This window comes from Schistocerca gregaria, chromosome 4, assembly GCF_023897955.1.
Source record: "Schistocerca gregaria isolate iqSchGreg1 chromosome 4, iqSchGreg1.2, whole genome shotgun sequence".
Lineage (NCBI taxonomy): Eukaryota > Metazoa > Arthropoda > Insecta > Orthoptera > Acrididae > Schistocerca > Schistocerca gregaria.
Window position 1 is genome coordinate 619,361,523 of NC_064923.1, and position 23,443 is coordinate 619,384,965.

The 23,443-nt window shown below is 42.0% G+C and overlaps 1 protein-coding gene across 7 annotated transcripts in view; it reads left to right on the forward strand.

Moving 5' to 3' along the window:
* Window positions 1-23,443, forward strand: part of LOC126365762 (uncharacterized) — a 1,228,930-nt gene that overhangs the window by 710,678 nt on the left and 494,809 nt on the right. For all 7 annotated transcript variants that reach the window (XM_050008264.1, XM_050008265.1, XM_050008267.1 and 4 more), the window contains one exon: window positions 16,974-17,034. In XM_050008264.1, coding sequence (XP_049864221.1) covers window positions 16,974-17,034 — 61 coding nt within the window. The remainder of the gene's footprint in view (window positions 1-16,973; window positions 17,035-23,443) is intronic.

Genomic DNA, 23,443 nt, shown 5'->3' on the forward strand with positions numbered 1-23,443 from the left:
CCACAACAAGACACAGTGTTTGTGGCGTATTTATGTCGTCCGTCAAAGCGTTTTGTTTTTGTTAGAAATCTTGTATAAATAATAATACATTCATCCTGAATAACAGCTACCTTTTTCATAATGGCTGACAAAGGAAAAGGATTTAACGCTAAAAATATGAAGTTGGTAGAAAGATCATTCTGAGTATTTTATGCTAGCAAACATTCATTTCTGTGAACAAATGCTAGTGCATCATGGCGTTCCAGATATATTTGCTAGCGTCTCTCCGAGGAAACTGTTACATGCCAGCGGCATTATCGCTCTGCTCTACGTACATCAGCCTCTTTCTCTTTCCTAACCTAATACCACACATTCCTCCTCCTCCTCCCCCCCCCCCCCCCAACAAATACACAGACATCGACACACATCCTTGTCTGGCCTCCCTCCTCCTACCCCCCTGGGAGCCCGATAATGTGCTTTCCGTCAAAGTTACGTCTCTAAATTGCTACTCTGCCTCTGCCTAAACATATAACACACAACCAACCAAACCTATTTCCCTTAGTTCCCGTAAGCTGAATGACTTCGACGTACTTTAAACTTCATTCCTTTCATAAGTTTTGTAGAGTGTTCCTGTAATATCGTTTTCATCTAAAATGCCTTGAACTAAAAATCAAACTTTAGCACAGAGTTATAGATCTTGCAACTCTATCTGGTGTGGGAATATTCAGCACAGCGAATACATGTCAGACGAATCGCAGTAATACTGTTTTTATTTGCTGTTTATAATTTACATTTAGATTATGAACTGTCATTTTCAAGTCAGCATTTCGTACATTTCTAATGTGTCTATAGATGCTGACAGAGAAATTTCTGTAGGAAATTAGTGTACCCAGCACGACGCCATGCTCAGTCCAGGAGACAAGTACAGCTGGCAGGGACAGAGGGCAAGGCAAGGCGGCAAAACGCGGCAGGTTTCCTTGTCCACTCCTGACCGCTGCTGGCTGGCGCTCCATTCCTGGTGAGCTCTTCGTCCGTGGGACGTAAAACCTCTATCTTTTTTTTTGTTGTTGTGGCGAGCTATTTACTCTCCCGTAGCAAGTGTCGACATCTTACATCGTAGCCACGTGGTTCTTCGTAGAACGCATGCCCTTTCTTTTCTGGAATGCCACTGAAGCTCCTATCACCCCATAGCGGAGAGATGAGGCAGCTAATCACGAATTGAAGGCCGGTATTTGCAGGGACGAATATGATTACCGACCTGTGATTTAAGAGGATGACAGACAATGAAAGAAATCGAAGCAAAATAAAAGAATGTTTACTTCACTATTCGTGGTGAGTAATAAAGTCTGTCTTAAATGAATGTAGTTTCCTAATTTTCTGTATTAGATCCCCATCAAAAGACGGGGAGTAATAAATATCTGTCAAAGAATGTGGGGTTTGTACCTTACAAGTATAGGCGAAAATGCTCAAGTTATAGATTCGAGATAGTTGCATGAAACTTACGAAGTACCAGATTGTGATACAATTTTATCACTCACTAAGTGCTTCAGTTTCTCTTCCTGTTTAATAATTCGTGGCACAAACTTTGCTTCTGCCTTTTTGCGCTTATTTTTCAGTCTTTTATTTATGTCTGAATGATATAATTTTATCTACCTTTCTTTCTATTTTAATTCTCTTTCAGCTAATTTGGATTTGTATTATTGTAGTTTCCAATACTACTTGAACTATCCTCATTTTCTAACAACAGGCATACAGAATCATTATGAACGTCGTTTGCATCTGTTAAGTCACTGTGTATGCAACGTTTTATTAGATATAAACACCTTTTACCAAGTGCAAACATAGTGTTGCGCTGCAAATGGCGGCTTCAATATGAGAGAGCTACAGCAGCGCCTGTGATCCTTCTAGTTATTTTTAGTATGTCTATGGTTCCACTAGTTCGTATTCATATCTTTACCAAGTTTCTGATACGCAGACGTACTGGCGCACACTTTTAAGTTTGCACATACCAAGTCATGGGCTTCGGCGACGTAGCTGGCTGCTGGTTGGCTATGTTAAATGTAAGACACGAAACTTAGTACAGCAGAACGACCGTGTCAACATGCTCATTAACATTCATAATACTTTTTCTTTTGCTGTTAACCACACTGAACATATGTCGATGTGTGCCATGGTGCACTGCGAATCTGGTGAACAAGGCGGGAGCACGCTGGTATACCGCACCTCTACCTGGTCACAGCCGTCGGATGTCAGGATGAATTAAGCTGACACGAGCTTCGTGAAAAAGAGATGATACTTTGGAATCGCTGAGCAGCGCTGTTGTTATACTTAGTTGCTAACACACAATTAAGTGAAATAAAATTCAAGAGTAAGAAACTTAATACCCAGTAGAAAGTTTTTACATATGTTTCACATTGTCAAGTAATTAGTGAAATGTATTGGTGTCACCAGACGCCTCGTGAAAATAAACTGTTTTATTGTTATCCTTTCCACAAAGACTCTCGAATTCGTTTCAACAAATTATTCATGATACGGAATAATACAAGTATTATAAATAAAGGTGTTTCCATGCTCCAGCTGAACTGTTTAGCCCCCCACCCCCCAAACACACGCACGCACACACACACACACACACACACACACACACACACAATTGGAGAATGGTCAGAGATTTGCAAAAGGAATGTTTGCGTATGTGTTTGGGACGGCGCCTTTGTGTTCATCATGATTTACTGTCTCGAATAGATTTGACGTCACCTTAACAATACTAATATTGAAAAACTTTTTTCAGGTTGTGCCATACGAAGTGATTTGTTGTAATTAATTTTTATGAAATCACACTGTCCAATAACGAATCAGTTTATAAATCGATAAGTATACGTAATTTCTGTAGATGATGATCGGTGGTCGAAGTCGCACTTCGTGGATTGCATGGATAGGTATTCTACTATGCGTTAATAAAAGTCCCTGAAGCGGACGTACTTCAGATTTTGGGGCGGAGGAGCAAATTCTGTCTATAAAATACGAACGCGCAAAGGGGTGTGACCGTGAAGTCGTGCACAACCTTATCGTCGTAAGAAATAACAGAACACTCGCTTAGCATTAAGCTGGTTGTTTTCATACGAATATCACTCAAGGTTTTCGTAAAAGAATCGTCAGAGGCTACAGAACATCAGTGGATCGTTTTAAGGACTATTATAAGGGTAATGAGGTTTGTTCCAGCTCCAACATCAAATTTTACTGCAGTCTGTTGTATCTACTTGACAGTGAGACATAGTCTTCGAGCGAATACAAAATTGAATCAAACGAATGAAGCAAAACATATACTACCCGATGAAAATTAATTGCTCTGTTTCCGACAAGCATACAAGCTGCACATTAATTTACGAGAAGGTTTGCTTGGAGACGAGGTGAGCAGAAAGATACAGCAAATATGGATGTTTGTTGAGCCTCGTAAATTTGTTGACAGTCCACCAAAGAATCTGATGAGTAATGAAGTAATAAAATATTCGTTTGTTATTTTTCTTCGTTATGCCATTTAGGTACAATGGTGAACAGGCTGGTAGACAATTAGAACGCTGGGTGGGGGGGGGGGGGGGGTGGAGAAGACAGTAAAAATGGCACACAGACAACTGGCATAGAGTTGACGCGTCGTTGAACATAAATGAAAGTAATATTTCAAAATGGGTAGTGTAAAAAGTAATTACAAGTCGCAGCAACGTCGTTGCGGATAAAAGCAGTAATACAAAAAAAAGTAACTAATGTTACCTTCCGCGTCTATCTATTCAAACAGTATTGTTTGACCTCAGATACAGAACAAAGTCTACTCCTTTATCGGGATACAGGTTCGCTATCCTGCCGACGAGTGAGTGAGGACATGTGGCGTGAGCAGCGAGCGTGCTGGTCTGGCGTCGTTTAGTATGCTACCCCGCTAGCATGCCTCGTGACGCATCGTGCGGGATCCTGCGCTGTTTGTCAGCAAGGCAGTTTCCGTTGCCGACCAGGGCTGACACTCGTTTCTCGACATTGCAGAACATTCGTCTCGATCCCGCTTGGCACGCGGTCCGGAAAAACTTGTTCCGGCAGTCCTGCCAGCGTGTTCAGTTGCGTGTCCCGCGATGTTGACATGTTCTCGCTGCCCACGACGTGTCGCACACCAGTGTAGCGTAGCATAGAATCGGCTAAATAAGTTTTGAGAAGGCGGAATAGGAGGAGTACTATTGTATATACCGTTGGTCATATTGTTTTTGTCATTTTGATTTTTTCTTTTACTTTAAGTACGTTGGCCTGTATGCCACATTTCTCGTACTGTATAGGATGTTATTTGAAATTGTGTTCTTCAGCTATTGTTGTCCTTTTTGTATGTTGTACGATGTTTGCCCTTTCATGTTTTGTCTTTTACTATAAGAACATATGCATGTTTGTCATAATGTTGCTGTTCAGTACTGTTTGTAATTCCGCTCCAGTGCCTTTGTCATTACTTCCGCCGGCTGTCTGATGTTTGTCTAATTGCGCTTCTATTTTATTTTAAGAGTGTGTTCGTTTGCTTACTTCGTAATTTTGTGCTATCTCGCTTTTTTGCGGTTATGTTTCTCTGGCACTTTGTAAGCGCTGTTGGCTGTGTGGTCGTTGTACTCCAAAGCCAAAATAAAGGAATAATAATAAGAAAGTTAGAAGTAGCACTGCGACAGCCAATGATCCCTTTCTGAAGGATTTCGCCTATTGCAAATCTAACAGCTACAGATCAGCGGTCTCTGAATCGTAATACCCGGCGTCCGAAAATCGATACATTACACTGTTGTTGTTTCTCCAAATGATAACCCATAACGCTCGAAATTTGTTTACGCTGTTCTACGACAGAGAATAATTTTTTTCCTGGCCCAGAGATGGTGTTGATGCTAATGATATTTTGTTATTTTGGTACAGTTGCGCTGTAATTAACTCAAGTACCAATGTGCGGAATAGTTTCGCTGATATGGGTTTTAACAAAGTCGAGTCGCACCGTACGTTTCTTAAAGGTGGTTTACTTAGAGAAAATGGGTGAAATAGTAGATTCTGTGGTCACATCAGAAGAAAGGAGCATCGTAAATTCTATATTGTGTCCCGTGAAGCCATTGAAGGCTATCATAAGAACCGTACTTCAGAGACAGCAGTCTTATCTCTGCGTATAGTCTATTTTGGCCGGGAGTCCACTCATCTGAATAACGTGCATTGACGTAAAGGGGCACTAACGAAGAATACGAGCGTTCTTTTACGAATGCGGTATAAGGCCGACCGGGGACATTTCGACTAGTCCTCGTAAGTAAGGAGACAGTCAAAAAGTTTCAGCTTTTATAGTGTTGCACAGTATCAACAATGAATGTTCTTTTACTCTGGTGTTAATCTCATATTCCCATAGTCTACAGAAAACTTTTACCATTCTCCCTGCGATCTGAGCGTGTCACGTGTCAATCTGAGAAATCCTAACATGGAGAACAAAGAAAGCACTATGAAGTTTGTCACGTGATAGAACACCTAATGCTGCCTTGGTGGAATTTGTATGTTCTTCAAACATGAGGTTCATTTTTCTTAGGTTTTTCCGCATAGCTTAGTCAGAATATTGCAGCAGTAATTTACACCAACATTTATTTTGCCGTTCTTACCTCAAAGAGTGAAGAGTAATGTCTCTGTTACGTTTGTTTATCCTTTGCTGTCTAATGTGACGTCAGTGCTCCAAAGGAGGAACACACAACTAGCAGAATTTGTGGAAACTACCCATATGCCGGTGCTGCATCGGAAGTTAAACAAGGACCTTTTCATAGCGTCCCTTTTTTTAGGGTTACGTACATCATTCGCTAAAAACGGATCCCTTAAAAAATAGCTTTGTCGATAAATTAGGTTTTCCAAGCCAAGAAGTCAAATATAAATAATATCTGTTGAAAGAAGCAAAGCAATTTCGTTAATAACCATCTTGTGGTGTTGCAGTTTTTATGTCCGACTTATGTAAACTGTAAATATTTTGTACCAAAAGTTCCTATAAATGTTAAATGCACCAACAGTTTTACAGCAAGAAAATAAAATAACCCGCTGAAGATAGTACAAAAAGTGCTGAAACACGTCTGGGTGAAACAAAACTGGAAAAGATGTCTTGCATAAAGCAAAATTCCTCGTCATACAGTTTCGTTAAACTTAGCGCAATCTTTAGGTCCGAATATTCTAACGAAGTAAATTCAAAGTTGCTTTGTATTCTTATAGATAAGACTGCGGCGCTTAAATTTATCACTCCTGACGTAAACTTTGGAAGATACTTTATTCACTAAGATAAAACAAAAAAAAAAAAAACAACTGACCTTCATCTAATGGTTATTTGGGTAGTAAGCCGTCACTAACAAGGGAAACTCCCCATCGCACCCGCCTCAGATTTAGTGGTAAGACGGCCTCCTGAATAGCTCGAGAAAAACTGAACACAGATCAATCTTGATAATAGGAAGAAGGTGTGCTGAACTGTGAAAAAAAGCGAAATAAAAATAGTTAAGTCCAATGTTAACAACGGCAGTATCAAGAGAAATTGAACTGATGTGATGTTGTGGATAAGTGGTTACTATGTTTGACTGTAAACCGAACGAGCGGCGTTCGAAACTTCCTCTTGTCTTTCTTTTTTTTTTCACATTATGAACTGTCGTCAGGTGATAGAAATATTTGTTTTCTTTGTGTAGGCTTGGTGGCAGTTGTCATACTATACACTGGTTATAAAATATGAGCCATGTAAGAATACGTTATCGTCGCAAGTAAGTGCGATAAGTAGTGAGAACAGACGAGATACCACATACACGTCTCACAGAAATGAAAACGACAAATAAGAGGATGTGAACCATGTTAGAAGAAAGGAATTGAAAACGGAACGCAACTTCAAAAACGTTAAAACTTATGTTTTGACAGAGAATAAATAAACTGTGTGATTTTGAAGCTGTTGCGTTCATTTGTTGAAGATTATTTGACAAACTATTATGTTTTTCCGGCCGAAGTGGCCGGGTGGTTCTAGGCGCTTCAGTCTGGAACCGCGCGACCGCTACGGTCGTAGGTAGAATCCTGCCTCGAGCGTGGATGTGTGACGGCCTTATGTTGGTTATGTTTAACTAGTTCTAGGGGATTTTGACCTCAGATGTTCAGTCCCATAGGGCTGAGAGGCATTTGACCCATATTATGTTTTCGTCGTATCCTTGGGAGTGATCTCATTCACATTCAGACGAAAACCTATGTCGGGCAAGGAGGCATGTTTCATTCAGTTACCAGGCGTACGAATTAGGTAGGTCGATGAGAGTTCCCGTCGTATGACACACTTATTGGCACTGTTGCCGTGTTTGACACACCAGACGTGTTTTCCAGTTGAGGATTCAGCTGGCTTGTCGCTTTGTCACCAAACTTTCGCGGTTCCCATTCGAAAGCCACTTTCTTTCGGCTGCTATTAGAGTAGATGTGCAGAATCAACTATGATTATAGGCCCGCATGTTACACCTCGCTGTTGCAAGCGGATGCTACAACACGACACAGACACACGTTTGCATACAGCGAACAGAAGAGAAAAAATAATTGGCACGAGGGAGGTTTGAACTTGGCTTGCCTGCTTGGCAGGCAGACACCACTTAACCACAACGCCGTTGCTGTTTCAGGCGGCTCTTTATTGCAATTCTTGTTTTTGGACCGTTCACTGTTTCTATTTTGGTTTTTCTGCACAGTTCAGGCAACCTTCTTTTTGTTTACATACTTCATCCGTGTTCAGTTTTTGACGAGCTACCAATGGGCCATATCACCACTAAATCTGAGGGGGGTGCGATGGGGAGTTTCCCTTGTAAATTAAACACTCGAACTACTAAGCTGAGCAGATCATAAAAATTCAAATTACAATAATTATGTCTCTTTTTTTCTCGTGATTCGATTTTGATGAAATAAAACTTATATATTGTCGCAAGCTATGCTCAATTACAATCAAAAACTGCATGAAAAATCGTGTAGTACTTTCAGGGATTATCGTGTCCGGACAGATACACTACTGTTGTGCGGTTTTATTATTAGTATGGATATAGGTATCACTAAGCGACGAATAAATGGTCCTATATGCGTATTTTATACGCTGGTAAGTGCTACAGGATCTTCACTTATTATTGTCATTCTTCAATAGCGTTCTGTGCTTTTAAACGTGCTTATAAAATCACTAAGATAGATAGCGAGATCCATCTGATTCCTTAGCAGAGCGCCAAGTATTTTAATTTTGTCCATATACATTTCTGTGTGTTCCTGCGGAGCTAGGACTAAGAATGCAACAAATCACATGGCCCCAAGTTGCTTCCTGCAGTACGTTGAAAATGAGAGATTTGAGATTCCTCTCCATTTTTTTGAGATTCGTCTATTCCCAGTACTGCATTGAGAACCGTTTTTAATTATTCCTCGGTTCGCAGAAATCAACTTCATGTTATAGCATGAGTTTACAAAGTTATTCATTGTCCCTGTAATTTTACAGACTTCATTAGCTGTTCGAACTGTCAGAGATGAATCAACAGCTTTTCGTCAGAAATACGTGCGTATAAATAATTGAATAGACGAAACGTTGCAGTTTCCTACAAACCACGTACCCAATGACATTCAGAATAACGTGTTTCATTGCGGTCTTTTAACGCCAGTTATCTCTAGCTTTCTGTTAGCTGTGCACCAGAAAGTAGGAGTTCGGAGCCACACCCGGGAGCATAAACCGGTGGCAACTCCTTGCAGCACCCATTAAAAAATAAAAAAAACAAGGTATAAGTTTCACCTGAATGGAGGCTGTTTATACAAAAGTCCACAGTGAAAAGTATTCACTGTTTCACTGTGTCACAGGGCCGGTAAAACTGATACGGAGTGAGTGGGGGGGGGGGGGGGGGGGAGGGGGGGGAGGGGAGCGGCGACGGCTTTGTTGGCAGTAGAAGCATTGAGAGCGCGGGCGCGGACCACTGCAGTTGGTGTAAATAACTGTGCGATGGGCAGAGCGGCAGAACAGACCCGGCAGAACACGGAAGTCTGGAGCGCACCCTGTCCTCGCAGCCAGTCACAACTGAAGACTGAACAGTAATGTGCTAAGTGCCAAAAACTTGATCATGATTTATTCAATTCTTTTTGTTTTGCGATCAACCTTTTTATAGAAATTCACATAGCGTAAAATTCATATTATAGCTGCAATTTTTTTTAATTTCCTTCCTCTTATGAATAAAAAGTAATGTTTTACACGGACAAATGTGGAACGTGGTAAGTACCATACTTACAGCGACAAAAACGAGGTAAGTTCCAATGAAAGATATCTCGAGCTCTTTATGGTATCTTTTATTAACAAACTAGCTCAAGTGAATTATCATGAAATTCATTATTTTCGGCCTTCATTTTAATGATTAAAGAAGAGAGAGCAATTTTAATCGATTAATTGTTAGAAGGCTGCTCTATTATCTCTCTTCATATATGAGAGTAACTATATCAGACCCCTCTTCTTCTCTGATAAGAAGTTATTTTTACGTGGTTATGATTGTAAATCAGAGGTAACCTCTTTCGTGAGAACTATGCGGCTGCTCCATGCTTTTTAAGTTCATTAAACGTTGTTCTTGTCTTGACGACTTTATGTGTAAGTATTTCACGTGTAATACAACTGGATTTTGAAATATCTAGTTTCTTTGCATTGATATAATAATCGGCTGCTTGTCACAAGACGAAAATGAATCATCAGAGATCAAACATTCTTGATTTATATCATCATACTTGTCTGTAATTTTCAAATAAATCCAAAGAAATACTACCATTTTATTCTTATTCTGGCCTGTACATTCATGACTACGAAGTTGTTTAAAGGAGGCATGAAGCTACTTCATTACCATGTCGAGCATGCGTACCCTCTTGCTACGAAAAATTGATCCGCTTGTTGTTGTCACCAATATGGATAAGCGGATCGTATCACGAAACGTTGACGTGAATAAAACATCTAATGGTATTAGAGCTGTCAGAGATAAAACTTGGCCAAGATCTATCGAACACACAGTTCCCTCACTAGTAGGGAGCTGAGATAATCATCATATTTCATTAGTTACCTTCGTGTTTTGACTATTCTAAATTATGTTTTGCTGTTACATCACCAGGTTTTGCTAACATTTCTGCCGACATCAAGACCAATTTGGAGCAGGTATGAGTGTGTGGTGGAGAGAATGAAATGTACATGAAAAGTTTTGTAAAGGTGCAGTAATAAAACTTACTCGTAATCTTGGAACGTGGATGTCTCTCTTTAAAAACGCGATACAACCTGCTAAATTCAAATCTTGGCTGAAATACTCTTTTACTTTTTCTTCCCCCATAATGACACTTGGGAAAAAAACAAGGCGCGCACCTTCTTCTCTGAACTTACTACTTAAGTCTTACAACACTGCTTTTCTTTGAACAGTACTTCACCTTTTTTTCCCCAGACACTAGCGATTCAATTCTGCATTTGGTTGTTGACAAAACATGGAGGAAGTGTTAGGTGTTCCTAAAGATCAGCACAACGTCACACTTTCCACCTGGCAACGATAAACAAACAATATCCTTCCGTTTGCAGACCTTTGCTTCGTCATACTGATCACTTTGCCTTCTTTATAGAAGAGTAATAGACCAGTAAAAACTGTCTTTGATGGCATAGAAGTCGTGGAAAAGAACTGTCCTATTAAGTGGGACGCAGTCACACCGGTGTCTACAAGTACATCTCATCTGAAACAGAATTGGACGTGGGTTCTGTTATCATATAGGCTAATAAACGAACTGGTAAGTCATTCCTTTGTAAAAATTGTACGTATCTGTGAAATACCAGGTTGAATATCAAACATAAATATTTTGTACACACTTCGTGTTTAGAAATAATTGCATTGTTCATACCCATTCTTTATGCTTATTTTTTCCTCCCAGCAACATACACTCCTGGAAATTGAAATAAGAACACCGTGAATTCATTGTCCCAGGAAGGGGAAACTTTATTGACACACTCCTGGGGTCAGATACATCACATGATCACACTGACAGAACCACAGGCACATAGACACAGGCAACAGAGCATGCACAATGTCGGCACTAGTACAGTGTATATCCACCTTTCGCAGCAATGCAGGCTGCTATTCTCCCATGGAGACGATCGTAGAGTTGCTGGATGTAGTCCTGTGGAACGGCTTGCCATGCCATTTCCACCTGGCGCCTCAGTTGGACCAGCGTTCGTGCTGGACGTGCAGACCGCGTGAGACGACGCTTCATCCAGTCCCAAACATGCTCAATGGGGGACAGATCCGCAGATCTTGCTGGCCAGGGTAGTTGACTTACACCTTCTAGAGCACGTTGGGTGGCACGGGATACATGCGGACATGCATTGTCCTGTTGGAACAGCAAGTTCCCTTGCCGGTCTAGGAATGGTAGAACGATGGGTTCGATGACGGTTGGATGTACCGTGCACTATTCAGTGTCCCCTCGACGATCACCAGAGGTGTACGGCCAGTGTAGGAGATCGCTCCCCACACCATGATGCCGGGTGTTGGCCCTGTGTGCCTCGGTCGTATGCAGTCCTGATTGTGGCGCTCACCTGCACGGCGCCAAACACGCATACGACCATCATTGGCACCAAGGCAGAAGCGACTCTCATCCCTGAAGACGACACGTCTCCATTCGTCCCTCCATTCACGCCTGTCGCGACACCTCTGGAGGCGGGGTGCACGATGTTGGGGCGTGAGCGGAAGACGGCCTAACGGTGTGCGGGACCGTAGCCCAGCTTCATGGAGACGGTTGCGAATGGTCCTCGCCGATACCCCAGGAGCAACAGTGTCCCTAATTTGCTGGGAAGTGGCGGTGCGGTCCCCTACGGCACTGCGTAGGATCCTACGGTCTTGGCGTGCATCCGTGCGTCGCTGCGGTCCGGTCCCAGGTCGACGGGCACGTGCACCTTCCGCCGACCACTGGCGACAACATCGATGTACTATGGAGACCTCACGCCCCACGTGTTGAGCAATTCGGCGGTACGTCCACCCGGCCTCCCGCATGCCCACTATACGCCCTCGCTCAAAGTCCGTCAACTGCACATACGGTTCACGTCCACGCTGTCGCGGCATGCTACCAGTGTTAAAGACAGCGATGGAGCTCCGTATGCCACGGCAAACTGGCTGACACTGACGGTGGCGGTGCCCAAATGCTGCGCAGCTAGCGCCATTCGACGGCCAACACCGCGGTTCCTGGTGTGTCCGCTGTGCCGTGCGTGTGATCATTGCTTGTACAGCGCTCTCGCAGTGTCCGGAGCAAGTATGGTGGGTCTGACCCACCGGTGTCAATGTGTTCTTTTTTCCATTTCCAGGAGTGTATTTTTATGATTAGCTTTCAGTTATACGTAGTGTCCTTTCATCACTAGCTGATTCTGCATCTTTTGCTTGCATCACTCTTTAATTAAATTATTCTTTCAATGCACTGCCAAAATGTAAAACAGAAAACAGCAAACTGAAGTTACAATTAAAGTATTTTAATCATAATAATAAAGCTAGAATTCACAATGTTATTGTTGTCCTCATAAACAACGTACATTACGAACAGTAAAAGCTTGTTGACACTTACTCGACTTCATCGTTACCAGCGTGCTGCCACATCCCTCATGCAGTCTGCCGAGCCTTATAAGCACCTCCATCATGGCCCGCTTTTGAGGTTTTTGGTGGTTGCTCGTTGGTTAGCTTTTTGGATCTAATTCAGTATTTTTAATTTTGGTACTTAGCTTATTATTGATGTCCAGTCTTCAACTGACAACTCACCGGCCAAGAACTTGCGGATTGCAAAGTGTGGTCTAAAGATTCCATCTGCGAGTGTCACTAGGCACGCCGTTTCACTGTTACATTCATTGAAATATGAAAGTGTCTGTCAACAACTTAAATCATCGAATGTGGCTGTCAGTCGAAAACTGGATTGCTGAAGTTCGCAAGAACAAAAACTCGTCTGATTAGACGTAAACACATCAACCAAATGGAGTCAATGCAACCACACGCCTGTAGTATAGCCCAAACGTAACAAATCAGTGTTTCTTCCTTATAGGTAATCGCTAGAGACTGACAGAGACAGACGGTTGGAGTGGACTGGTTAGCTACGCCTACCTCCGTAATGATTTTTCAAGAGTAGCCACGGAGTGAAACATCTCTCGCTCCATTGAGGTTCTCCTCAACATACAATCACTGCCATAAATCCGCTGTCTCGTAATAAGAAAGTTTCTTAATTTTAGTAGCAAACTGAAATAAGAATAGGTGCCGATATTGGAAGTAACCTACTGCATAAAGAAACGAACGTTGTAAAGACGCTGACATGCAAGTGAAAGAAAGGGGTAAAAGTGTGATATTATAACAGATAATCATGCAACTAATCACAATAACATTTAAAATTATCCTAATTTTTTTGCATTGTCCTCTTATCGTACTCAAACATTTTCGTTTCTGATGATAGCGTGTACAGTGGCATGTCGCCAGAGAAACCTCTGTCATATTATTTGCTGTAGTGGAGAGATTATCCGTTTCAACCCACAACAAGAAGTGTGTAAAATATTTATAGTTCGTCTTCTTCTTACATCACAAGATCAGGAATTTGCCTTTTCCGTCACCACAAGTGTTTATGACCATGGTTTCCTTAGTCTACCTAGGTCTCTCTCCTTGTGGATCATAATCCATTCCTGAGTAGTATTTTATCTGTCTATCAGTTAAAAGCATACTGCACGTAACTCATTACGTACGTTTTCATCGCTAATTACATTTCTTCTTGCGTGTAATACGAAGTTTTCATGGTTTGTGTAGCTGTTTCACGTGATTAGCTAACATGTTATTGGAGTTGAAAACAGCGTGTCAATCCAAGTTCACCGTTGTCTTGGGCTGAAGTAGAATAACATTGTCGAATCCGGCGTTCAGGTGGCTTATCCACCCAGAAAATCCGATTCCAGCCTGATTCACTAGCGTGAAACATTTCGAGCGCAATCAAAACTCGATCTCCTTCCGTAGCAAACAGATGACGTCAACAGCTGCACGATAACACCTTTCCTCTGTGATTTTTTGCCTCCTTTATGGCAGATTTTTTTCTGTAAATCTGTTCTCTCAGGAGAACCTGGGATGAATGTTCAGCGATGCGCAATGTGCGCCCTGCGAAAATTGCAAGAAAGGAACACTGGTCGTGGCAATGTTGACAGCAGGCACAGGCGGTGGAACGCCCGCATTCCGATCCGCAAGGGGCCTGCCAGTTACAGTAATGGCAGCGCACTGGAGTGTGGTAAACACCCGACTCGCATTACGCCGCTGATGGGCCGCCACGGCCGCTCCTATGAGCCTCAGTTGGGCTGCTCAGTGCCGTGAGCCTCCCGACCGTGCGCTTTATGACCCGTGACACCATCCTGGTGCTTCCGACCGCACATGTTTCAACAGCGTAGGAAGTAGCATCAGGAGGGAGGTTCTGCCGACCGTTTTCTAACAACAACATCCCTTCACATTTTATCCAGGCTTAGGACTGGTAATGAGCGTAACACACAGACATGTTTATTTATTTTTACCTTTTTTCTCCGTAAAACCTAACTGCAGGCAATTGATTAAACATCTTGTCTTATTTTTTGTTGTTGTTGTTGTTGTTGTTGTTGTCTTCAGTCCTGAGACTGGTTTGATGCAGCTCTCCATGCTACTCTATCCTGTGCAAGCTTCTTCATCTCCCAGTAACTACTGCAACCTACATCCTTCTGAATCTGCTTAGTGTATTCATCTCTTGGTCTCCCTCTACGATTTTTACCCTCCACGCTGCCCTCCAATACTAAATTTGTGATCCCTTGATGCCTCAGAACATGTCCTACCAACCGACCCCTTCTTCTGGTCAAGTTGTGCCACAAACTTCTCTTCTCCCCAATCCTATTCAATAGTTCCTCATTAGTTATGTGATCTACCCATTTAATCTTCAGCATTCTTCTGTAGCACCACATTTCGAAAGCTTCTATTCTCTTCTTGTCCAAACTATTTTATGAACTTCAATTTCTCATTCAGTTCTTCATAACAAAGCAGACATTTTAAAAATCATCTTCTGTCTCCCGAGTTGCTATACAGTGTGTATAAAAAAGAATCATCCGATTTGGCACGTCTATATTTTTTAAAATAATAAGTGTATGCAATGAATTTTGTTTTTTGGTGAACCGGAAACTCAAAACATTTTTATACATTTCCATGCCCCGTTTAGCTGCAAGGCATATTTCAATGCGGTATTCAGATTGTTGCCACGCTGCAGTGAGCATGTCTTGAGTTACAGCTTCCACAGCTTCTGTTATGTGGTGTCTCAGTTCATTCATTGTTGTTGGTAACGGAGGCACATAAACAGAGTCGTTACATAACCCCCCCCCCCCCCCCAGAAGAAATAATCACGTACAGTTAGGTCCGGTGACCTTGGAGGCCAGTAATGTAAGGCTGAATCATTTGGTCCAGTGGGACCGATCTATCGTTCAGCACTTCTTTGATTTAAAAATTCCCGCGCTTCCAGATGCGAGTGTGGCGGTGCCCCACCCTGTTGGTAAATGAAGTCCTTCGAATAAGTCTCCAACTGTCGGCAAAGAAAGTTCTCAAGCATATCATTATACGTGCTTCCTGTAACTGTGTTCTCGGCAAAGAAAAATGGGCCATACACCTTTTCCCGTGAAACTGCACAAAAAACAGTAAATTTTGGAGAGTCCCCCTCATGTTATACAACTTCATGCGCTTGTTCCGTATCCCACATTATGACGGTTCACTTTCCATTTAAATGGAATGTTACCTCGCCGCTAAACACTAAGCGTGGAAGAAAACGGTCATTCTCTACCTTACCAATAACGAAATTACAGAACTCTTCACGTTGTTGTTTGTCACCTTAGCGTAAAGCTTGCAGTAGCTAAATTTTGTATGGTTTCATGTGTAAATGTCGACACAACATAAGCCAGACGGACATCGGGGGCATGTTGAGCTGTCTAGCTGCACGGCGACGGATTTCTGTGAACTCCATGTGAAACTATGTCACGGAATTTTTCATGCCATCGTCTAATGCTCTGTGCTGTAGGAGGATCCACACCGTACCTAATACGAAAATCACGCTGAACAGTTATTACTGACGTGCATTGGACAAAACGCAGAACACAAAACGCTTTTTGTTAGCTCGACACTATTTTTTTACTAGAACTGAAGTGGGCGCACACTGCTGCTACATATCAGGAACCGTGTTAAAACTCGAGAGTTTGCTCTTTCCAGGAGTATGTAGTTCACGTACATATCTCAAATAACATAACAGTTATGATTCTTTTGTAATCGGATGATTCTTTTTGATACACACTGTATATTCTTATACCGTCTTTTAATCTCTTGACGAAATCTACGAGGGGCGTCCCATATTGATTACACTCTGTTTCCCATAATTAATTATTCGCCGTTTGACTCGACATTTTAATTGCACGTATGCAAAACTATGGTTTAACCTTAGGTGGCACGTCAATCACTAAACCTATTACGTAATCCAAGCGCAGAAAGCCCATTTTCTCAACGGCTTTTATTACATGAGTGGACAACCTGAAGTGCGATCATGAAGGACAGCGCTGTACGAAGCGGGTTCTGTGAAAGGATGGTGTAAACACTACGGATATTCAAAGGCGACTGGTGGCAGTGTGTGGAGAATGTACACCGTCGCAAAAAGTGCTGAGAGAGAGAGAGAGACAGAGAGAGAGAGAGACAGAGAGAGAGAGAGAGAGAGACACCGCGACACCAACCATGGGTCATCAAGCCAGCTATTTTGTATTGCCTGACTTTGCGATTACGATTTGTAAAGTGTACGACAACCGTTACTTTAGACGTATTTCATACTCGGGCTTATTATCGGTTTCGGCCAAACACATCCGAAATTAAAGTACATGCATATCGTTGAGTATTATTAGTTGCCTAATTTAATGTCCACAGTTCCTACTAATGTTAAACTTACTTGTGTTTCAGAGACGCGGAGGAATCTCCGTAGAACGAACGGACCAAAATGCCATCTTCATCCGTATGGTCGGTAAGTGAACGATTATTTATAAATAGCGTACAATCATAATCTTATGACACGCTTGTGTCCTAAAAACAATAACGTGCTTCGGACCAGCTCTGAAATTTTTGAAAATTTTGTGATTTGTGAGGAAAGCTCCATATGAAGTTTAGTATGATAAAGGTGAGTATCTACAACTTTTAAAACAGATCATAAGAACGGAGTAATTTTACAGTCATTTATATTTCAGAGCTGATAGAATTGTTCTGTATATTTGAAAGTGTCTTGGCTTGACACCATTATACTCATTTTATATACTCCAACGCTTTCACAGTTTTGTATGGAAACATTAATTCCTCGCGTTAGGAGAAAAAGAGCCACCAGCAGGTATACGATGCCAAATGTATTGTGTGTGGCGAACAACAGATTTTTTTAAAAAAAATTAGTGATACATTGATATTGTAAACTACGTGTTTTCGAAAACTTTTTCTATTCTACTTCGTCGTCGTCGATATTTATTTTTACTGCTGGATATAGCCGTTTTCCATACTTCAGTATACATCACGATCTTCAGCTTTCCATATCCACGTCTATCGTTGTTGTTTCTTAATGTCCGTATTCTATTGTCCATTATCTAGTCATCTAGAAATTTTATTTTAACGGGGAATTCAACACAGAATTTCGTCTCTCTGTTATGCCACCCTATCGATAATTTTGTTTCGTAATAGTCAGTTGCACTTATTTTTTCTCTTCTGAATTTATATGCCGTATTAATCGAATTAAATCAGGTGATGCTGAGAGAATTAGATTAAGAAATGACACTTAAAGTATTAGATGTGTTCCTATTTGGGCAGCAAAGTAACTGATGATGATGGTCGAAGTAGAGACGATATAAAATGTAGACTGGCGATGGCAAGGAAAGCGTTTCTGAAGAAATTTGTTAATATCCAGTATAGATTTAAATGTCAAGAGGTCTTTTCTTAAAGTATTTATATTAAGTGTAGCCATGTATGGAAGTGAAACATGGACGATAAACAGTTAAGACAAGATGAGAATAGAAGCTTTTGAAATATGCCGCTACAGAAGAATGTTGAAGACTAGGTGGGTAGATCACGTAACTAATGAAGAGGTACTGAGTAGAAGTGCGAGGCGAGGAATTTGTGGTACAACTTGACTAGAAGAAGAGATCGATTGGTAGGACACGTTCTGAGGCATCAAGGGATCAGCAATTTAGTGTTGGAGGAAGGCGCGAAGGATAAAAATCACAGAGGGAGGCCAAGAGATGAATACAGGAAGCAGATTCAGAAGGATGTAGGTTGCAGTAGTTACTCAGAGGTGATGAGGCTTGCACAGGATAAAGTAGCAGGATAGACCACAACAACATTGTCCCAACATTTTATTTCCTACATGTATGTTGTCATTGCTTTTTCGGCAACCTGCTGTTTTCATACTGAATGTGCATTTAACGCCCCTGTCGCTCTTACCAAAGTTTTATCGAAGTATATACTGATTCCAGGCTTTCCACTTGAGGCACATTGGGAATTTACTTTCTAGTACAGCATCCAGTTTCCAAATGAAATAAGCAGTTTTAACCCTCCTGCTTATTATTTCTCTGTCCATCTGCTTGTTACATTCAACTGTCCTAAATATATAAATTATTCAACTGTTTCTGTAGCTGCATCATTAACCTCCACTGTATTTTTATTGGCATACCGATTGTACATTATTATGATCTCTGTGCAACTGATGTTAAGGCTTGCTGTCATTCTTGCTGTGTTCAGTTCCCCCATCCTCTGCTTAAGTTCTTCCAGGTTCGAAGTAAACAAAAAAATGCAGCTGCAAATCTAAGACGATGCACCTAAGGTGCTTTAGCGCATATTTCTTCTTCATATGAACTTTACGAATTGGAGACCTCCTTCGAGGCTGAATGTTCATTGATTGTCCCTCTGGCTGCCTCCCTGCACTTTGAAGACGGAGAACTCCACGAAAACCGATCTCAGACAAAGAACAGCATACTACGTAATTAATTCTACAGGTTTAAAACAATTTCCCTTGCAAGAATAGTTCTGGTTTTGGGCAAACATTCTTTTAAAGAGAGAGAAACTGCTACATACATCCTAGTTAGTTCGTACAAAGCACAGTTGCACCACAATATTGTCTCAAATTTGCTAAAGATAGAAATCTGCTTATAACAGCAATAATTTTTTATACAAAAGCGTAGTCATCCGCCTGCCTTTTCTCCGACAGAAACTATAGACCAGACGAAAACAAGTACGTTGCACTGTTTCAGTACATCTGCAAAAACATATTTCGTTTCCATGGCTCTATATTTCTATCTTCTACCCAACACAGGAGATAGTTTGGTTGGTGCTTATGTTTAGCATTTCCGTACAGCAGATACCAAACCCTATCGTTCAAGTTTGCGTGGATACCTACCAGCAGGTACATACGTGACACATTGACAGGTGGCGTTTCTCAGATGAATAGTGAGGAGGGATGTGTGACACACAGTATTATTAAAAAAAGAACCTGCCACAAATTCAGATGCGTGATGCTAGATTGTAACCATACTGCTAAGTCGGTACGATTGTATTAGACACACATTCGTGAATTTTACACTGCAGTCTTCGGAAGAAAAAAAGATGTTTCGCGAAACGTTATTGGGTGAATGCAAAGACGCAATATTTGAGTCATGTGGTGTGACCATTTTTTCGTCTTCATCACGTATTTGCAGAAGGACCATAAAGGCAAATTATGAGGAATTACGCCGCGTCTTCAGGCGTTTGGACATCAATTTTCTCGTACTCCCTCCGCGATATGGAAATTGGTCGTAATTTGTCTCCGGCTGTTTTTATGCCACTCAAAGTGTTGTGGTTCATCTTAGATTCCGTAAAACTCCGTAAATGAAGAGCAAGCGGCTGCATGTTACCGGGAAACGGGTTCCTGAGACATGTGAAATTTCATAAGTAATTTGTCCGGAAAGGAGCGGAGCTTTAACGGAACTGAAGGAATAAATGTAGGGCTCTCCATCGATGTTGTAGCAATTTTTAACACTCGCTTTTTCACATTCGAAACCATTTACACGGCATTGGCGTGCAGATTCTTATTCATAATGATCTATGTGAGTGATTCAAAGCTGTGAGCGAACCGTCTGTGTCGAAGGAAAGAATTTGGGCTCGACTTCCAATCTCTCAAGAATGCTTCGTACCAAAACTAGTTTTTCCCTGTTGTACTCGCAACCGTATCCTTCCGCGGACTTCGGATGGCTTCCAGACAGTGTCTTGCGAACGTATGTGTACTGGCTCGTTGCTGGCACACCATCGCCAAAGGAGAGCTTATGTAATTACACTAAAATAGAACTTATATGTAAATAAGCGGCGCTATTTGCAGGTGCGACCTTTGGCGGCACCTCACCGCCCGCTGACCTCCGACATTCAGCGGCGCACCAGCCGAACCTCCTGCCGGAAATTGGCGGAAGTCTTCCTTTTCTTCCCTCCCAGACTGAAAGCAGCCGATCGCGTGCGCTGCGTGTCGCACACTGTTCCGTTCACTTTGCTTTCTTCATGTTTGCTCGCTACACTACACCACATGGCGTGTGCTATAATGTCCGTAATATACCAATATCGTTTTCAACCCAATCCGCCCACTCCCTTTCTGATGCATGGATGGTATACGGCGAGGAGGATTTTAGACGCCCATCCTTAATTCCATTTTGGCGTCATCATCATTAAACGAGATATAAGTGTTCTGACTTACCAGGAAGCGTCCGTTCTTGAATTATGAACGTAATAATTTCAGTGACATAGGGGCCTTCTTGCAGCGCCTCCCCTTGCAGTTTGTGGAAGACCGCTGTAACGCTTCCAGCCTGCTTGACAATATATTTTCTTCCATTAATACAACTTGGTAAGAGCTTGCAGAATGACGACCAGCACAAAGAAAACATCATACTTGAATTTTCTAAGCGACGTTCTTCGTACACATTATTATTATTCCTCCCAAAAATCTCATCCCCATTCCTTTTCCAGACCAGCTGGCAGCGTGTGCTGCACGTCACACATCGCTCCGTTCACTGTATGATATGGTCTGTGTCACAAAGTCCATAATACACCAGCATCGATTTTACGGCATGTGAAGAATAGCCACTAATAAGCCTCTTGGGGAACTGTGATTTATTGATTTTTCTTCCTGTCCTTAGTTACGCTACGTGTAGGCGTCTGATGAATGTTCCCGGATTTTGCACGGGAAAAAAGTCTCTCATTAATATCACTTAAGCTCTCGTGAGACATCATTCGCCGATCTTCATGTTCGTATTTGTAGCATTTCTGTTGCGACCTTCTCCAGTCCAACAGGCTGGGATCTTTCGAGCTGCTACTCATCACGCACAGTATGCCATGTTAAACGAAACACTAAATACTTAAGTGGTATTCCAGCACGTTTCCGGACAGTGTTTGTGTAGGACATCAATAAATCAGAGTTTATTTTCTTTCCCTGCAATGTAATCATTCCGCTGTATGTCCCCACACCTTGTCAACTGCAGCTCTGTCTTTAAGACGAATGGCTGCAGCAAAAAAGCCGCTCCCCTAACTGCTGCAGCCATGTGCGCGGCATTTCTCGGCTGCGTGCGTGCGTAAATATGAAATGATGTGAAAGTCTTTCACAGAATTTTTTACAAAGACAACTGAATAAATAAGTAAATAAATTAAAAAAGTTGACTTACGATGGTTACAAAGTGATCTTCTGAATACCATGTGAACATACGAGAAGTACGACACACGTGGTTTACAAATCGTGCGTGTATCTGTAGAGAAACTTACAGGTTTCGGCTAGTAGAAGCGATTTCCATCGTGTGAGGTGGCGCAGTGGTAGAACACAAGACTCGTTCGATCCTGTCAGTAGTCATCACCGCAGCGCTGATGCGTCCTTTGAGCTGTTCCTCTATTATTTGCGGCGGGGATCCCTAAACCGGTATTGAATGTACCCCCAAAACAAAAAGTCACAAGGCACTAAGCCAGGAGCCCTTAGGGACCAAGGAAACAGTCACATCTTCACCACTATGCCCAGTCCAGAGATGGGGAAAATTCCTTTAGGTAGCGACGAACACCGATGCTCCAATGAGGGTGTGCCCCGTCTTGTTAAAAGATGAAATTCTCGAAATCAACAGTCAGTTGTGGAAAAGTCCATAACTGCATAACTGCAACATGACAAGGTTTTGAGGTACCTGTCACAGTCTTATCACAGTTAAGTTTCGTCTGTGACACTGCACGGAAAACATTAATCTTCGGCGAATCTCGTTCAAGCGCCTAAGTTTCAGGAGGATTTTGAGTGCTCCTAAATTGCGGCGTTTAACCTTTCCAGATAAACGGAAGGTTTCTTCGTCGCTGAATATCAGCTGTAGGCGAAACGTTCATCCCCAAACCCTTTCTCCACTGTGATGGAAAACTGCTGGCGCCGGCCATAACTTCAGGTTTTAGTTGTTGGTCGATCTGCAGACTATATACTTTTGAAGTGTAAAATTTCCCACATAGGTTGCTGCTGCACACCAAGTTCGTGCCTGTCACGAACCTTTGATTTTTTTGGACTACTTACGAAATTTTCCCTCACCTTCTCCAAGGTTGCATACGTCACATTAGGTCGGCCGGTGCTTTCTTGTCCACAGAGACAACCGGTGCCCCTGTTTACGGGGCGGTTCCTTTCCGTAGTTCCTCCTAATTGCATGCTGCATTGTTATAATGGATAAACATCTCGCATATTATGACACACAAAAACTCGTCTTTGCTTTGTCGCCATTTTGTCAAGGCACTGCACTCCTAACGCCAACTGCTGGGCACAATGCATACCCGGTTACTTTACAGTTGTACTCGAGCACCAATCATATTTGAATACTTAATACTTTGGAAAATACAGAACTTTGAAAACGAATGGATCATTTATAGTAGCCCTGTACAGAAATAACAAATATGAAGAATAGTCTAACGCCCCCTCCCCCTTTCCTATGGTGCACAAATCCTGGGCCTTTCAGGTAAAGGAAAAACTAGTGTAGTCAGATTTGTTTATTTCAAAAAATTATTAAAATGCCAGTATTACGCAAGTAATTCGAAGATAAAGGAAAGTAATGAGAAGACGACAACAACGAGAAACTTACCATCGCGATTGGTGATTACGAAGTGGGTGAAGTTCAGGAATTCCGCTATCTAGGCAGCAAAGTAACCCATGACGGATGGAGGGAGGACACAAAAAGCAGACTAGCACTGGCAAAAAGGCCATGCCTGGCAAGAGAAGTCCACTAGTCTCAAACATAGGTCTGAGAATGTACATTTGGAACACAGCATTCTATGGTAGCGAAATATGGACTTAGGGAAAATGGGAACAAAAGAGAATCGAAGCATTTGAGGTGTAGTGCTACAGAAGAATGTTGAAAATTAGGTGTACTGTTAAGATA